Below are 15905 nucleotides of genomic sequence, written 5' to 3'. Positions count from 1 at the left end.
TATATATATATATATATATATATATATATATATACAACATGCTGGTCCTCACTGTATCGTGCTGTTAGCTAATAAGCTAGCTAGCACCTGGATGTGTGACAACACACAGAGGGGGAGGGGGTCATATGGCACAAGTAAACAAAGAAGACTTTGTTTACTTCTGTAACATTTCAACAGCATCCACACACTCACACAGCTCACAATTGTCCCCCGCTGCCCCAGGTGTGTGTGTGCGCAAGGCACTAATGCTGGCCAGATGTGTGGATGCTAGCATGGTATGCCAGCAGCCGTGCCCTTTCACAATAAAGCTACTTCACATGAGGCTGACACACCAACATCAGAGAGGTTAAAGGTCGTAAAACGACACCTTCTACTTCCTCCCAGTGAGTCAGGACACGTTTAATAACATTTTGCTTGTCCATCCAATGGAGGTCAGCATGGCGGCAGTCGCCATGGCGACACTCTGCTTTCAATTAAGTCACATTCCAAATGGAGAGGTCAGAGGTCAGGTGAAAGACTTCCTTTTGGGCTCCTCATCTTTACAAAAAAAAAAAAGTGTGTGTGTGTGTGTGGTCAGCAGAGCAGGGATTTGAGGTCAGGAAGTCCACTAAGTTTTATTTGAGCAAAGGCTTTTCCCTACAAGAGGTCCACACAAACAAACACGTCAGGCTTGGACTGACACTCACCACGTGCGTGTGTATGTGTGTGTGCACAATTTACCTGGGGGTCACTGCGCAGCGACACACAACCCTCTCCTAGCAAGAGAATTTTTCAGGACAAAGTTGAGAACACTGATGTCTGGTAGAGTGTATCAATATACACACAAACGTCAACATGGCAACAGGCTGACAACGTCATGCCAAGTCGTATTGTGGCAAACAGCACCTTCATTAAGCTAATAGCTAACACGTGGCTGTCACCCCGTTACCTAGCACACACTTGCAGAACTTTGGCGGCACTGCGAGGTTGCGCACGGCGGTTAAACACATTTGGGACTAATTAGGCCACTAGAAAGCTGCTCTTTGTGTGAGCCGAGCACTCTGAGAAAGTTCTGGAATGGAAAAGAACATTCGCCGCCTCCAGCTGAGTCATGACGGCGGTTTGCTTTGCCTAATGACCGCGGGGGCGTGGCTTGAACACCCTCCATTTTGTGCTGTGCACGTACGCTCACCGTGTGATGCCGTCACTAAACCCTGGCGGGAAGACTTTGACCAGGTACTCCTCCACCACAGAGGAAGTCAGGTGTTTCTTCACGGTGGGGAAAAGGAGGGCGTGGCAAGCAATGACTCCTGCACAAGAACCAGGGATGCTAATTACCAAGTGGCTAGTCCCTCAATGATGTTGGCACAGCCTCCTTTGTCCTTTCTTCCACTGAGAGGGCCAGCAGGCAGCTTGCAGAGCACAAGCTTGAAGGTGTTAGCATGTCACCCCCTGCAGGCAAAATGCTGACACTGCAATGCTTCAAACCTTTTGTCAGGCTCCCCGGTCCAGGTAGGGGAAGATTTGTGCTCGCCCGCTTTGGTCCGCATCTCCAAGAAGAACTCCTCTAGCTGTCTGTCAACCTGGAGAGAATATTTGGGAATGATGGTGTTGACGGACAGGTCAGAGGTCACAGCTGTCTCACTTTAGTGGAAGAAAAAGAGCGCCTTCAACATGGGTGATCTTGACCGAAAGCAAACAACAAAGAGATCATGTGATGCTGCACAGATCGATCGTCCAGCCGATTGGTCATGCTTAATTTTGGGGGATCGGCGATCGACCGATCCTAACATATGAAACCAATGTTATCTACCTCTGCAAAGGTCTGAAAGTCAACCACTGTCGCAGGGCTTCAGACTGCAACTAAATGGTCGGATTTTCTGACTGAAATTTGAGACATCGAGAGTAGATTTGCCATCTACTCACAAATGGACGACCAGATAAAAGTACGCATCCCGTATCGCGTTGAAAAATAGTCTGTAAAATGTGGAGTCAATTGACAAGAGCGTGTCATCGTCTAAGCCTATCGACGCCAGCGTGTGTAATGGCTCAGCTTTAAATCTCAGTGACGTTCAACTTTTCTGCCATCTTCGTTTACACATTTTGCCTGGCTCTCACGCACTCTGCCTGGCGGCAGCAGGTAAACTACAGTTATCCGCTTAGCCTCTGCTCCATAGACTCCAAATGTGACGTTTTTTAACACAGTGAGATTGTCACTTTAAAATAAACAAGCAATGCGGTTCATTCGGAGCTCATTTTTGTCCCACAGGGAAGCTATAATGGCTGCCACGTTCATGGGGTACGAGCTAACTTACTTTTTTTTTAAAGTGTCACTTAACAACATTGCTCTCTTGTTACCATTATAATAATTACGTCCTGTCTTCAAAACACTACAGTATTGTAGTGTGTCCAGCTTTCAAATAGTGATGCTATCTGAGCACAGGGTCTCCAGCAGGTAGCTTGTAAACTACCAGTAGCTTGCCAGCTGATGTTGAGTAGCAAAAAAAAAAACCACAAAAAAAAAACAGGCTGACACCATCAAGGTGTCCCTTATTTATTTTTTGCAGAAGTTGGCAACCCTACCAGTATAATTTGCGGATTATATTTTTCTGCTTCACACTTTAGCCCAGTAGTTGACAGCAACGCGCAAATGAGCTAGTTTCCCATCCGACATTAACTCCAAGAGAAGAAGAAAGGAAACGAACACCAAAGAAGAAGGCGGGCCAATGTGTGTGAGAGCGTGGAGGTGAATGGCCACTTTGATTGGTTTGTTTGTGAAAAGAGGGCAGTATTGGAGTTATAATGTATATGATATGATGCCACCAATGAGGCCTTCCAGAAGCTAGGGACAGAAACAGGGTGATTACAGAAGACAGTTGCCATTTATTGTTCAAGTATTTATCAGTTTTACAGTGAAAATGAGAGGAAATATGAATATTTACTTTGCAAGTCGATTTCGGTGCGCACCCCTAAATTATCTGCTTGCATTCCTAAAAGTTTAAGTTAGGGGCCACTGTGCACTGAGCTGAATAACACTGCTTATTAATTAACTTTCTCCACATCATTCTGTCTACCAAGCGTAAGCTAGGTTACTCTGGTTGAAGTAAGCTGAGAAAAAGAAAATCCGTCACCTTGGAAGTGAAAATAAACATCATCAGGAGCTCTGAGAAAGGAGAAATGCCCACAAATGTTGTCTGTGCTTTTGGACGTTCAACTGCGACATCTATCATTAAGTACAAAAATTGAATCCTTGCCGATGTAAAAGGATCTGCGCCTGTGACAGCGACAGCGCTAACTTAGCAACGTACTGGTCTTTGTTACTCAGAAAAGATTGGTTGGAAAGATTGGTTGTGTTCTGGCTTGAAGATCAGTATTCCAGTGAGCCTTGTTGATTCAGGAAGTGATCCTGCAACCCCTGCCTCAGTACCTTCTGCAGATTCTACTGAAGCTTCTCCTGCCTCTTCTACTTCCTACTACAAATAAATTACAGGTAGAAAAGTAAGTTATTCTCTTTCTATTAATGTTAAATTTAATTATTATACTGTATTTCATGTTTTATTATTGTATTTTATGTCCTCCATGTCTTATGTGTAAAGTGAGTGAGTATACACACACACACACACACATATACTGTATATACATATATATATACATACTGTACATACAGTAGATACTGTATATACATATATATATATATATATATATATATATATATATATACACACAGTAGATACTATATATATATATATATATATATACATACATACATACATACATACATACATATACACATACATATACACACACACACACACAGTATATATGTCACTTACTGTATACTGTATATATATTAGACCACTTTGTTTCTTCAATTTCTTGTTCATTTTAATGCCTGGTACTAGGGATGCTCAGGTCGATCGGCCATCGTCCGAAATCACGTGATCGGAATATGCCGATAAATACTTTTCAACGCCAATCACCTGTGGCTAGCACTATTGCAGCCCGCAGCGATCCCTTCGTGCAATGTAGTGTCTTGCCCTGACTAACGTCTTGAGCAGTGTCATCCTCCCACCTTCCTTCACACCGCGCAGGCGCGCCAAAAAAAAAAAAAAAAAAAACAATCTGGCGTGTGAACGTAAACCAACCCATTAGTGGTGGGAATCTCTCTCACGATTCGATGCGATACGATTACAATTTAGACGCCTGCGATGCGATGATAAAACGATTATCGATGCACCTTTTTTTGTGATCAATAGTTTGTCAGTTTTTTTATGCATCATTTTTTGTTTTATACATATTTTTTATATATCATTTCTTATGCATTTTATATCATTTATTTTTACTCACTGTGTACTACTAAAACAAAGCATATTTGTAACGATTCACAATTAAAATAAACATGAAACAGATTAATTATCCCATTATCTTAATAATTGGCAGGTTACATCTACCAACATATTTACCATTGCACAGAACCAGCAGGAAAAGTTGTATCTGGGTTCCAAAGTGCGCAACAAAGCACGAAAGCCCCGCTTCTCAACAATCGAATACGGCCACAAATCCTTTGCAATAAAAGTTGCAATTTACTTTGTGATTCGCTTCGCCTTTTCCGAGTTGGGTGGAAAATTAGTTATCACCTGCTCTATGGTTCTGTGGTTGGCAACAACTTCAAGTGGCTGTTTTTCCTCCTGGTTCGGGTGGAAACATCCTATGTGGTTTCTCATATTTGTCGTGTTTCCAAAATATTTTAAGCTTGTATGACAAAGCTCGCATCTTGTCCAGCTCATTTGTACCTTCAAGTAAATAAAATCCAAAGAGCTTCCAGACGCGTGCTTTAAATCCAGCGGTTGAGGGTCGGCTTACGCTCAGCCATACATACTGGTGGCGTCTTACACTTACAGTAGGTGCAACACCATAAACTGTACGGGCAGCACTTCTGATTTCCGTCTTTGTTTTTTTGTTCTGTCAGCATCAATTATTGACATTTCTGAATCGATTATTAATAGTCAATGTCCGCATCGCGATGCATCTAAGAATTGATTATTTTCCCAACCCCTGCAACACATGCCACAAAAAGTATCTTGCGGGGGTAGCATGTTAAAAAGCTTTAATACGACATTTGAAGAACAAACACGTGACGGAGTATGGTGAGTTAACGCAGCCATGAGGACAACACTCGCCCGTATATGCATGACAGTCAGATGGCACCCCTTTATACGTCACCTCTGGCCAATAGCAAATACTGTAAAATCTGTATAATTAATCCATGTGATCGGTATCGGCCGATTTCAGTCCTGGATGATTGGTATCAGAATCGGAAGCATAAAATGCTGAGAATCCCTACCTGGTACAATTAAAGATACATTTGTACAGTATATATTTGTATTTAAAAATGACAAGAAAAATAGCTCATAAGAGTTTAATTTCAGAGCTGATATCTTGCCATTTCCATGGTTTTCTTGATAATAACCAAAATCACTTAAGTTCATACAACAATAGCAATCAAACTCTTATGAGCTATTTTTCTCATCATAATATTTGTCCAAACAAATGTACAATGAGTTGTACAAGCATTAAAATGAACAAGAATCTGAAGAAACAAGGGTGGTCAAATACATTTTTCTTATTTTTCTTATACTGTACCTGCAAAGGAAAGGAGACTTGCAGAAGGTCATAACAACAGTGGTTCTGACTACACAGCAGCCGGGTTCTTCCTCTCCTCTATCTGCCCCCTGACCTTCGGTGGGTCCTGCTTAGGCCAACATGTTTGGCGTGACCTCGGTCATCTACGGTCATGTGATGGCGTTTGTATAGCGGTGACATAAAGACAATTGTGTCTACTGATAATGTGTGACAGTAGGGAAGCCACAACATCATACACATTTGCATGCTAACAAGCTAGTACTATGGCGGCGAACGGAGATGCCACGGAAAGAAAGGACAAGACCGAGTCGGGTCACAAGGAGGACAAAAGCAACGCTGGAAAAGTTCAGGCAGTCAGGAGCGGTGGAATGACAGGAACCCTTTGCTGAATCACTGAATGGCTGTGTCACTTCAACGTCTGGAAGGCTGACGCCCCCTGGTGGCTTCTCATGTGTGTCTTCAGGCAGTGACTCTGAGTAAAGGCTCTGTCACACAAGCCACACTTGTAAGGACGTTCACCGCTGTGCGTCCTCATGTGCACCGTCAGGTAGGTCTTACGTGCACACGCTTTGCCACATACGGCGCAAACAAAGGGCTTGGCGCCTGAGTGGATTGTCATATGGTTGTCCAGGTGCACCTTGCGTTTGAAGGACAGGCCGCAGTCAGGGCAGTGGTAGGGCGCCTCGCCTGTGTGCACGCGTGTGTGCACGGTCAGGAGCCCCCTGGTGACGAAGCCTTTTCCGCACAGACGGCAGCGGTGCGGCCGCTCGGCACTATGGCGCCGCATGTGCACATGCAGCTGCTGGCTGCTCCAGAACATCTGGCAGCAGATGTCGCATAGAAACGTGCGTTCTCCACGCATGTGGATCTTCTCATGCTGCCGTAGTGTTCCTGACAGCTTGAAGCGACGGCCGCATGTCTGGCAGCCGTGAGCACGTTCGGTCGAGTGCGTCAGCTTGTGGCGGGAAAGGGAGCGATGGTCGCTGAGGGATTTGCCGCACACACCACACAGGTGCAACTTCCTGTCATTGTGGTTGTGCTCCATGTCGCTCTTCACTGAGATGGCGTGATGTTGGACTTCCTCCTTTTGCGTCTGGCTAACACGACAGCTGAGAAGCAGAAGAACACAGCCTTGAAGTACGCTGACACAGGAAGTCTCCCAACCAGCAGCGACACTGTCAGCAAGCACCGCCGCCACACGGTAACATGACACGACACGTGACTCCGATACGCAGATTCAAAGGTCGACGCTCTACTGTGGCTGACTGAGATCTGATTCCTGTTGTCTTGTCACCTGACAAAGGCTGTATTCCAAATCATGCACGTACACACTTACATTTCTATAAGTATACTGTGTACACTGTGTACTTAGTTCCTAAGTGTGTGAATTCTGGCAGCGTAGTCCTGTCCAAATTTATTTACTGTCATTAAGCACTTACCATAAATGGCAATCACAATATTTACCTTCTTCTTATACTTTTCTCCTTTTTAAAGGTGAACTGCAACCACTCAAGTTAGTCCCTCCTCTCCACTAAGTTGCCAAGATGGTGACTTTTGAGGGTGGTAAGTGTCCAGCACTGTGCATTCACTATTTTGAGTGCAACATCCGGGTATTGACAGAGCACTGCACTTTCAGCTACTTCTCAGTGTAAACGCACTTGTGCACGCAAAAGATTAAGGTTGCACTCACACTAGTACAATCGTACTGTGCGTGGTCCCACTTCACACCTAAAGCTCGGTACATGCCCCTTCCTTTGGCACAACTGGAAGAGGTGGGCCAAAGCCCAGCTTGATTCCGTGCAAATGCACATGCATGTGAGCAACTAAGTGGAATCATAGAATGACTGCTATGACAATGGCAACTTTGTCAAAAAATATAGAACTGGAAATAGTTTGCTAGTCAAAGAAATTGTAGTACATCAGAATAGAAGTGATGGAACAAGAAAACGGGTCATAATATAAGAAGGAGAAGGAATCACGTTTATCACAGTATGAATGATCTAGTGCAGGGGTGTCAAACTCGTTTTAACTGAGGGCCACATCGCAGTTATGGCTGTCCTCAGAGAGCCACTTGTTTCAATATATATGACTATAATTACGAATATAACTTCATATTATTACACAATTGCCCATGCATTTGATTATTATATTATTACTAACAAATCGATTGCAGAAATGAGAAGTGAAGTGAGAACGTGACAAGCAGAAATTCAAGTATTTATTTTTTAGAATAAAGAACAAATACATTTAGAAAGAAAAAAGGTTAAGTACATTATTGTCACAGCCCAAGTTATGATATTATTATATTTTGTAGTAGTTGCCAAGGTCCGTGGGTTGAACACAGTTTTTGTCTTGACTCAATGTTAAAGCAATGGGGACCAAAGGCACTATTTTCTGGTGTGAAATTTGCCCTAACCTATTTAATATTTGGGGTAGAGAAATGAATGACGTGTCACATTAAAGTTCAAGTCATGCTATATCGTTCAGAATTAATCACAGACTTGATTTTACATATTTAACAATTTGGTAACATCCCCATAGTGGGAATACAAAAAGTATAAAGTACGAAAGTGGGCCAATCGAGACACAACTCACGTAAGACGACTTCTATGAAAGGAACATTTTTAAGTATATTTTTACCTTTTCAGTCGTGTCCAGGTTGTCCTCTGGGCGACTGAAGCTCCCCAAACATGTCTTACTCACGAAGCCTCTGACAAGCGCCACTTGTTTGTTTATCCGCAGCAGCGCTGTCGGCTTCATGGACGGACTTCCGCTTCCGTGTACGCACAACTACTGTCCGGAAGGAAACACGCAGCTGCAAAATAAAAGTACCAGCTATTAGTTTCTGTTTTTCTTTGTGTTGACAATTGGGGTGGGGGTTTTTGTAAATTATATTATTTTTGGTACAGTGTCTTAAATGTCATAATTATTTTGTGGATTTTTTTTTAAGTAAACCTTCCTTCCCCACCTTTCACGAAAAGACTGTGCCACTTCTTCTCTTCTCTTAAATTAAAGCAACAAGCCCTACCTATCTCACACAATTAATGTTTTGAATATCATGGAAAACCCCTAGTTAATGTTTTTTTTTTTATTAATATTTATCGTTACATTTGTTTAAATATATTTTATTTCTTCATTTGCCTTTTCAATTTTCTACAACTGCCTGTTCTGCCATTATTCTTTTATGGAAATGTACTTGAGGTTGATGCTGTGCCATTGATTACATGCAATTGTTTCAGCAAAATAAAGTCAATAGTTGAAGTCAGTAGTAAAGAAAAGCAAAAACTACTATTGACTGTCATTCAAATCCTTCCATGTCCTCCTGTGTTCTATTCCCTGAGTTTGCAAACAATAATACCAATAAGTAAGTATAACTCACATTCATACATATGGACAACTTTTTGGAATCTGGGAGGAAACCGGAATAGCCGGAGAAAACCGACATACGCACGGGGAGAACATGCAAACTGCACATAGAGATGCCCAAGGAGATTTGAAACCATATTTTCCCGATCTCCTGATTGTGTGGCCAACAGGCTAACCACTACTCCACTGTGCAGCCCGCAACCTTATCTATAATAGCCGCAGGGTTCAAAGTTTAAGAAAAAAGTAGCATCTTATACAACAGAATTTACGATAATTACGTTTTTTTATTTCACATTCCGTACTTATTTATCACCAAACAAAGTTTCTGTCAACTTTTACTACTTACATATTTATTATTTATTACTGAATAAGCTATCTACCATAAAAATATTGGAACACCACCGCCGGTTAACATATGTAACAAAAATTGTTTAAAAAAAAAAGATTGTACCAAAAAAGTCTTTGTCACAATAATGAATTGAATTGCATAAAATTTGTTGTAAATTTTTGTTTGGCGCGAATAAAATAGCTGGTGCTCATGGCTGTCACTCACAGCTGTTGGTATTCACGTACGTACCTGTCCGTAGCGCATACACACACACAAAAGCAGTCTCAGGGAGGCGAACAACAATTTACATTCATGTTGTTATTATGATATACTATTATGTATGTGCACTATACATTTAATGATGGCGAACGTGGATAGCTAAATTTTGCCAAATGGCCGTCATTAGCTGACGACAAACATAACTAGTGTGCCCTCTAGGCAGCAGGGGGAACCTGCAGCATACGGTCCCTTTAACTCGACTAATACAAATAATTTTCCTTTTTGTTTTATTATTTAAAAAAATGTACATTTGTACATGTTAAACACAGGAAGTGAAGACATTATAATTAGAATTGTTATAATTATCAATTGCTGAAACATGGAGAAGGGGTAGGATTAAATTAGCTCTGCTTCTTGTTAAATTGTGAAACTGTAAACGTGATGTACTTCAATGTAACTTTGTATGCATGTAACCCTTTACTGTCACCACCATTACCACTGCATTAATAATTAATTCATTTTATTTTTACAAACAAAAAAGGCTGCACTTTTGACAACCTCGCCTTGACCCCTGACCTCTAGCTACGTGCCCTCCATCTTCTTCTTCCATCCTTCACCCTGACCCGCCCCCTCCTCCTGTCAGTTAGTCCGATGTAATAATGATCTGCTTCGAAGCTCCCTTGGCTCCATGCACGGTTACAACATGCCAGGTAACCGTGGCAACCAGCAGGGATGTAAGGGGGGGTGGGGGGGGCAGAGCCCATGGCGATTGACACTCGTCCTCCCACTCATGAGCTGTGAGGAGTGTGACCTTCATGGCCCATTTCTCTGTATGCGCTTATTGATAAAATGTTTGTCACCTCTTCATATGCGTCATAATATTTGCAACAAAAAAACTCAATCGGACTGAAAGTTTAACTTTATTGATCAAGCAGAAGCAAACATGATCCAGCAGAGACAAAATGGAGGCCAAACATGGTACATTACAGCTCCGTGTGCTGGGTCCATTAGCTCCTCAGTGAAAATAAGACAAGCAAAAAAACAATCTTCATTAGAGATGTAAATAATAATTGGTCTTTTCATGTAAGCAAGCAGACAAAGTGCACACAAGTGTTGATACAGAACACAAAGATTAGAAAGAGCATCTTTATCCTTCACCGCTAACAGAGCTTGTCAGCTAAACATTTGAAAATACAAAGCGTGAACTTAAAAAAAGTATTTTTTTTTTATAAAATGTCAGGCAGTTTAAAGAGCAATAAACTGATGAGTTGACAATAATCACATTCATGCTAACGATGGTTAGCCGCTGCTAAAAAATAAAAGTAGACCTTGTTAGTGACCTCACACGAAGATGGAATATTTACACTTTTGCTCCAGTGCTTTCTTCAAATTACAAATGTGTCTTGTCCGGAAAAAGACCGTGTGCACCGCGTGGATCCTATGGTGCACATTTGGAAGCAGCCTTTCTCTAGGACGACAGACACATACTACATGGTGTCCCTAAAGTCTGAACATATACTGTATAGTATACACATACATTATACAAAAAAGTTCAATTTAATAATACATTCGTTCATTAAAATAAATCAATAAAGATTTAAACAATAATTTCAACAAAATAATAAACAAATACCCAAATAAAATATATAAAAATTAACAAATGAAATTAAAAAAAAGAAAATATGTACTCATATTATGATTTATTTATATTATATATATTAAATTAAACCATTGATTCAAACTAAAATATTATTATTATTTTATATTGAGTAGCATTTTGCTAATGAGTCCAGACTTTAGGGAAAGACCAATAATAATAAAAGGTCATGACCGGCCACGAGCACGATGCTAACCAATGTACAGCAAGATCAACGATTAATTTTTCATCCACCTGATACGGCAGTGAGTTTTCCATCCATCACTCAACAAGTCCTGAGTCAAGTCAAGGAGGTGATGATGGGGCAAGGAGAGCCAACAAGGTGTAAAGCAGAGGTGACATGCAGCCAAGAGAAAAGAGATGAGGTCAGAAGAAAAAGAAGACGTTCACAAAGACGTCAGGCCAAGGTAGCCCAGGAAGGAAAGTTTGTTGGAAGAAAGGGGAGAGGGGGAGGAAGGTGCAGGAGAGCGAGCTTTGAGCGCGAGCAGCGTGGTGATTGAAACCACAGGAGACAAATCCCGCCTCCAGCCTCCATCACACAGCAAGGGAGGAGGAGAGGCGTGTGCAGCCTGCACGTCAATGTGCAGCCGCCCAACGTGTTTGCTGGGATCGTCTCCCTGTGGATACGAGCGGTGGGTGTGTACGCTAGTGGGGTTGGCACCGCGTGCGGCATGTTTGACCTTGCAGTGCAGACGTAGGCTGTCCCGCCGCTTGGCGCTGTACGGGCAAAGGTCACAGGTGAAGGGCCGCTCCCCTGTATGCACACGCACATGCTCCACCAGCTTGTTGGCGGTCCGCGTCAGGTGGCCGCAGCGCTCGCAGCGGTACTGGTTGCCTTGGCGATGACCCTGGAAGTGAACCAGCAGCTCCTGTTGCCCTGGAAACGACCTCTGGCAGATGCGGCAGCGATGCTCTGAGGTGCTCGTCTCCAGCGGGGTTGCCGTAGCAACTGTCGGCATGCTGCTGGCGGGAGGGACGAGGGGGCATCTGGTGGGGGTGGAGGCGGGGTTAACGGAACACAAATTTAACAGCAACACACAACAGCAACGCATGCTGTCTGACACACACCTGCTGACTCCGCCCAGCAAGTGTGTGTCGACGTGTGCCCTCATGGCTTCCTCCCGATTGGTCGAGTGGTCACACACGCAGCAGCGCAGCGAGAAGGAGCCGCGCTCCCGTTGCCGGTGCTCCATCATGTGATCGTGAAAAAGGAGGCGCCTGTCAGTCTCAAAGCCGCACACGTGACACCTGCCACAGGGAAGTATTCTTGGTAACCACGGCAACGGCACTTCAAATAGGACTTATTCAAGCTTTTCATTGGAAGATGTCAGGACACTCACCTGTAGAAGAAGCTGCCACTTCCTCTCAGGCTGCTTGTACTTCCTGTTTAAGACAAAATTCAAGTTTTAAACAAAACACTCACTTTATTTTGTTGCACAAACAACGTGTGGCTTTGTGTGTGTGCGTGTGTGTGTGCCTGTGTGTGTGTGTGTGTGTTTACCACGAGGAGGATCCAGGGCACTCAAAGAGGGGCAGGTCCACGTTGGCTCCGCCTTCAGGACTGGACTACATGTGAGACAAAAACATGGACAAGGTACGCGTGAAGCTGCAGAAAAGAAGAGAAGAAGACCGGGACACCTACCTCCTCCTGGCGGGGTGGGTCATCCCTTGTGCTGGTGCACTGTTGGACTTAGCAACACGCTCTGGACACCAATAACACAACATGAGGAAAGGACCAATAGGAATGAAAAATAAATTGAATTTGTGCCTACCTGAGAGCTGATGCAGCAGCGTGGAGGCCAGGTTGACGGACATGTCCTGCCACAGCACTGCCCGCAGGCACTGCTCCGCCATTTTGGCTCCAGAACACAACTGATCTCCAAAGTAGAGCTGTTCCTCTGTGCTGACTCCAGGCAAGAACTTGTCTCGGGCCTCCCCTTCTATTTGCCCGCTGAGGAGCTCCTTCTCCTGTTTGACTCCAAGCCGACCATCTGAAACCAAGCTGTCAGGAACCCGGCAGCTACCAGAACACAGCAGACGTGAATCTGCCGTCTCCATCCAATTGAGCTGTTCTGTTTTGACGGCGGCAAGATGGTGGTCGCCTATGCTGGGAGCATCCCTTATGAGATCTGACATCATCAGCGCGTTGATTTCCATGGACTCCTCTTCCTCCTTGACCTTCACGCCGGGTGGGGCCACAAACTGACTCTCTGCCATGAAAGACATTCTTTGTTATTAGCATCTGTTGCTAATCCACGCTAATCATCACTTTCACACACACCGGCAAGTTTTCTGAGGAGGTCTGAAGCCAGTGTGTCTGTGGCGGCATCCCCATCAGGAGTGTGAGAGAGCGAGGGTGGATTGGGACTCGCTCCGGGGCCATCCGGGGACAGAGCTGGGCCCGGCTCATCCTGCTGCCCCCCGCGTCCCTCGGGCAAGGCACCCCGCCTCTCAGACTCCGCCTCTGATCGACTTCCAGGATGCACCAGGGCCTTCTGGGTCGCCTCTAAAGACAGACAAGTGCGACAAAAGACATCAGACAGACGCTCTTTGTGCGGGTATGTGTGTGTGTGCATGTGTGTGTGTGTGACCTGACAGCCTGATGAGAAGGTCAGACGCCATCTTGGTGCTGACATCAGGGCTGAAAAGAGAGGTGGCTGCCAAGAAGGGGCTTGAACTCGTAGCATGTGCATCCAGCCTGTTGTTAGCGTGCTCATGCAGCCTGTTAGCCGCATGGTGGTCAGTGTGTGTGTATGTGCTCGCTGGCTGTGTGACTCGCTGGGCCTCGTCAGGAGGTGGAGGAGGAGGAGTGCGTAAGACTCTCAGCCCACGCTTCATTTTCCAAGGATGGAGGAAGTCCACACTCACACGAGGAAGAGGAGCAATGATAAAATAAGACGTAAAGGTGCTCGGTCGCACGGAGGAGAGGAGAACATGATGAACATCTGCTCCTCTCAATGACCTGCAAGGCAGACATGCGGATGGAGAACCAGGATGAAGAGCGAAAGAGAGATGGTCAAACGGCCAATCAGTCAATTATTGAATAGATCATGGCATCAATAATCATCGTCATGGTAATGGATGCATCATGTCCTGCCCTGACCTTCCCTCAAACAATTGGCATCAAAAGCTATTGAGCAGCTTGTGTTAAAACTCTGCTTTCAGGCTAATATACTATACTGCTATTAATGTAATATTATGATTACTAAAATATTAGTATACAGTAATATAATCAAATAATATAATCAAATTGGCCAAGTATGCTTACACAAGCATACTTGGTGAATAAAGCAGATTCTGATATTCAAAGCTACTGTATAGCTATTGCTATACAATACTAAAGACACTTCCTACACGAATCATACGTTTCAGAGGGGTTATCTAGAGCCATAAAGACATTACTTGTTAATACTCACATATTCAGTAAGCATTTTTAGGTTGTTATAGCTGTATTCTAGAGCACACAGAAATGCTTGGTTTAAGTTTTCATGGAGAAAATGCAAAAAAACCCCAAAACATTGTGAACCAATCGACCCGGTTCTTCCAGCCTTCTTCCAACACTGATGTCCCACGAGAGTCCGAAAACGACCGTGACCCCTTTCCTTCATCCCTCCCTCCCTCCTCCTCCTCCTCCTCCTCGGTACCGGTCGATCGGTGTCATACCCGGACTCGAGGTGTTCTCTTCTGGCAGCAACATGGCTGACACGCAGAGTCACAAAGTCAATTCCCGACGTGGGAGGACGGTGCGACAATTCGGTACCAAGGCAGCGCCGATCTGGACGTGTTTCTGGCGGTACCGGGGAGGAGAGCAGGTGTCAAGAGTCCATCGCTCGCCCCCCGTATCCCTCCCCCACCTCCTCTATCACGCCCCTGCAACATGGCTGAACGGAACTCGACCTCACAGGACCTCTGAAGTCATCTACTGGGTCAGCCAGCGTCGACCACCGACCAGAACCACCGGACGACGCCTTCTCAGCTGCCCTCTCCCTCCCCTCCCGTCCTCACACACTTACCGGTGCCGGACGGGAAGGCTGGGATGGTGCAGTCCAGGGCAGAGACTAAATGTAGACCAGTCATGTCTTTGGAGGACAAGTCCTTCTTGTCGTCTTCTGGCGTCTCCTCCACTTTGCAACAGGGGAGGACAGGCGCCACGAGATGTCCTCTTCAAGGCACGAACCAGGATGAAGGCTCGGTCACGGAGCAGGGCAGATGGAGCTCTCTTGCGCTCCTTTTCTCTCTCGCTTTCCTCTCCTTCTCTCTCTCACTCTCCTCCTCTCTGTCGCTCTCTCTTTTTTCTCTCTCTCTCACGCGCTCGTGTGAGAGCTCGCGCGCGCTCGACGGACAGCGCGTACGTCCACGAAGCTCCCGCTCCCGCGGGCACACGCTCAGGCCAGCAGAACATTTGTCAGTTGGAGCAGTAGCGGTTCTGGATATGTGGGGGGCTTAAGCAGCATTTGGGTTGGGGCGGTGTTGGAGTCAGAAATTATTTATTGGGGTGGCCAAGGTGAGACCGTTGCTTACATCGGGGTGGCAATAAGTTGATACCTGAAATATCTAGATGGCCAGTGGTCACCCCGTAGCTCCTCCACTGGGTTGGGGGTGGGTGGGTGAGGGCATTACCGACTGATGAGGGTAGTGTTTGGTGCCCCCTAGTGGCCACGTTTGGGGAGAAACACCTCTAGTTGGAACAGAAGAGCAAAGAGCTCTTTAAGA

General features: G+C 44.8%; 2 protein-coding genes across 5 annotated transcripts; both read right to left on the bottom strand.

Moving 5' to 3' along the window:
• Positions 1-55: 55 nt before the first annotated feature.
• Positions 56-8403, bottom strand: LOC129167905 (zinc finger protein OZF-like). 3 transcript variants are annotated; one of them, XR_008566183.1, is made up of 3 exons: positions 8263-8403; positions 5623-6731; positions 56-1562 (listed from the first exon to the last, which is right to left on the bottom strand). XR_008566183.1 is itself a non-coding variant. In XM_054752593.1 (2 exons), the coding sequence occupies exon 2, from the start codon at positions 6665-6667 to the stop codon at positions 6029-6031; it is 639 nt and encodes a 212-aa protein (XP_054608568.1). In that variant the 5' UTR covers positions 6668-6731; positions 8263-8403; the 3' UTR covers positions 2585-6028. The 3 variants fall into 3 exon arrangements, 1 of the variants encoding a protein (XP_054608568.1); XR_008566184.1 differs by lacking the exon at positions 56-1562 and adding an exon at positions 2585-3452; XM_054752593.1 differs by lacking the exon at positions 56-1562 and having other exon boundaries at positions 2585-6731.
• A 2039-nt stretch (positions 8404-10442) lies between these two features.
• Positions 10443-15570, bottom strand: LOC129167835 (zinc finger protein 827-like). Of its 2 annotated transcripts, none has more exons than XM_054752422.1 (9): positions 14609-15570; positions 13784-14154; positions 13474-13698; positions 12965-13402; positions 12835-12895; positions 12694-12758; positions 12533-12575; positions 12261-12440; positions 10443-12179 (listed from the first exon to the last, which is right to left on the bottom strand). In XM_054752422.1, coding segments are annotated over exons 1-9 (1986 nt in total). In that variant the 5' UTR covers positions 14611-15570; the 3' UTR covers positions 10443-11578. The 2 variants fall into 2 exon arrangements, with proteins under 2 accessions (XP_054608397.1, XP_054608398.1); XM_054752423.1 differs by having other exon boundaries at positions 15206-15569.
• Between the last annotated feature and the right edge of the window lie 335 nt (positions 15571-15905).

This window comes from Dunckerocampus dactyliophorus, chromosome 15 (genome assembly GCF_027744805.1).
Source record: "Dunckerocampus dactyliophorus isolate RoL2022-P2 chromosome 15, RoL_Ddac_1.1, whole genome shotgun sequence".
NCBI lineage: Eukaryota > Metazoa > Chordata > Actinopteri > Syngnathiformes > Syngnathidae > Dunckerocampus > Dunckerocampus dactyliophorus.
The sequence above is the reverse complement of the archived record's forward strand: the minus strand, read 5'-3'. Positions and strand labels throughout refer to the sequence as shown.

Bases quoted from the DNA above. Each gene is read 5' to 3' on its own strand.
- LOC129167905 (XM_054752593.1), bottom strand. From the start codon at position 6,667: ATGGAGCACAACCACAATGACAGGAAGTTGCACCTGTGTGGTGTGTGC.
- LOC129167835 (XM_054752422.1), bottom strand. The intron at 13,699-13,783 runs GTCACACACACA...GTCTGTCTTTAG, and splicing joins CCTTCTCATCAGGCTGTCAG to AGGCGACCCAGAAGGCCCTG. The intron at 12,180-12,260 runs GTGTGTGTCAGA...CACCCCCACCAG, and splicing joins TTGCTGGGCGGAGTCAGCAG to ATGCCCCCTCGTCCCTCCCG.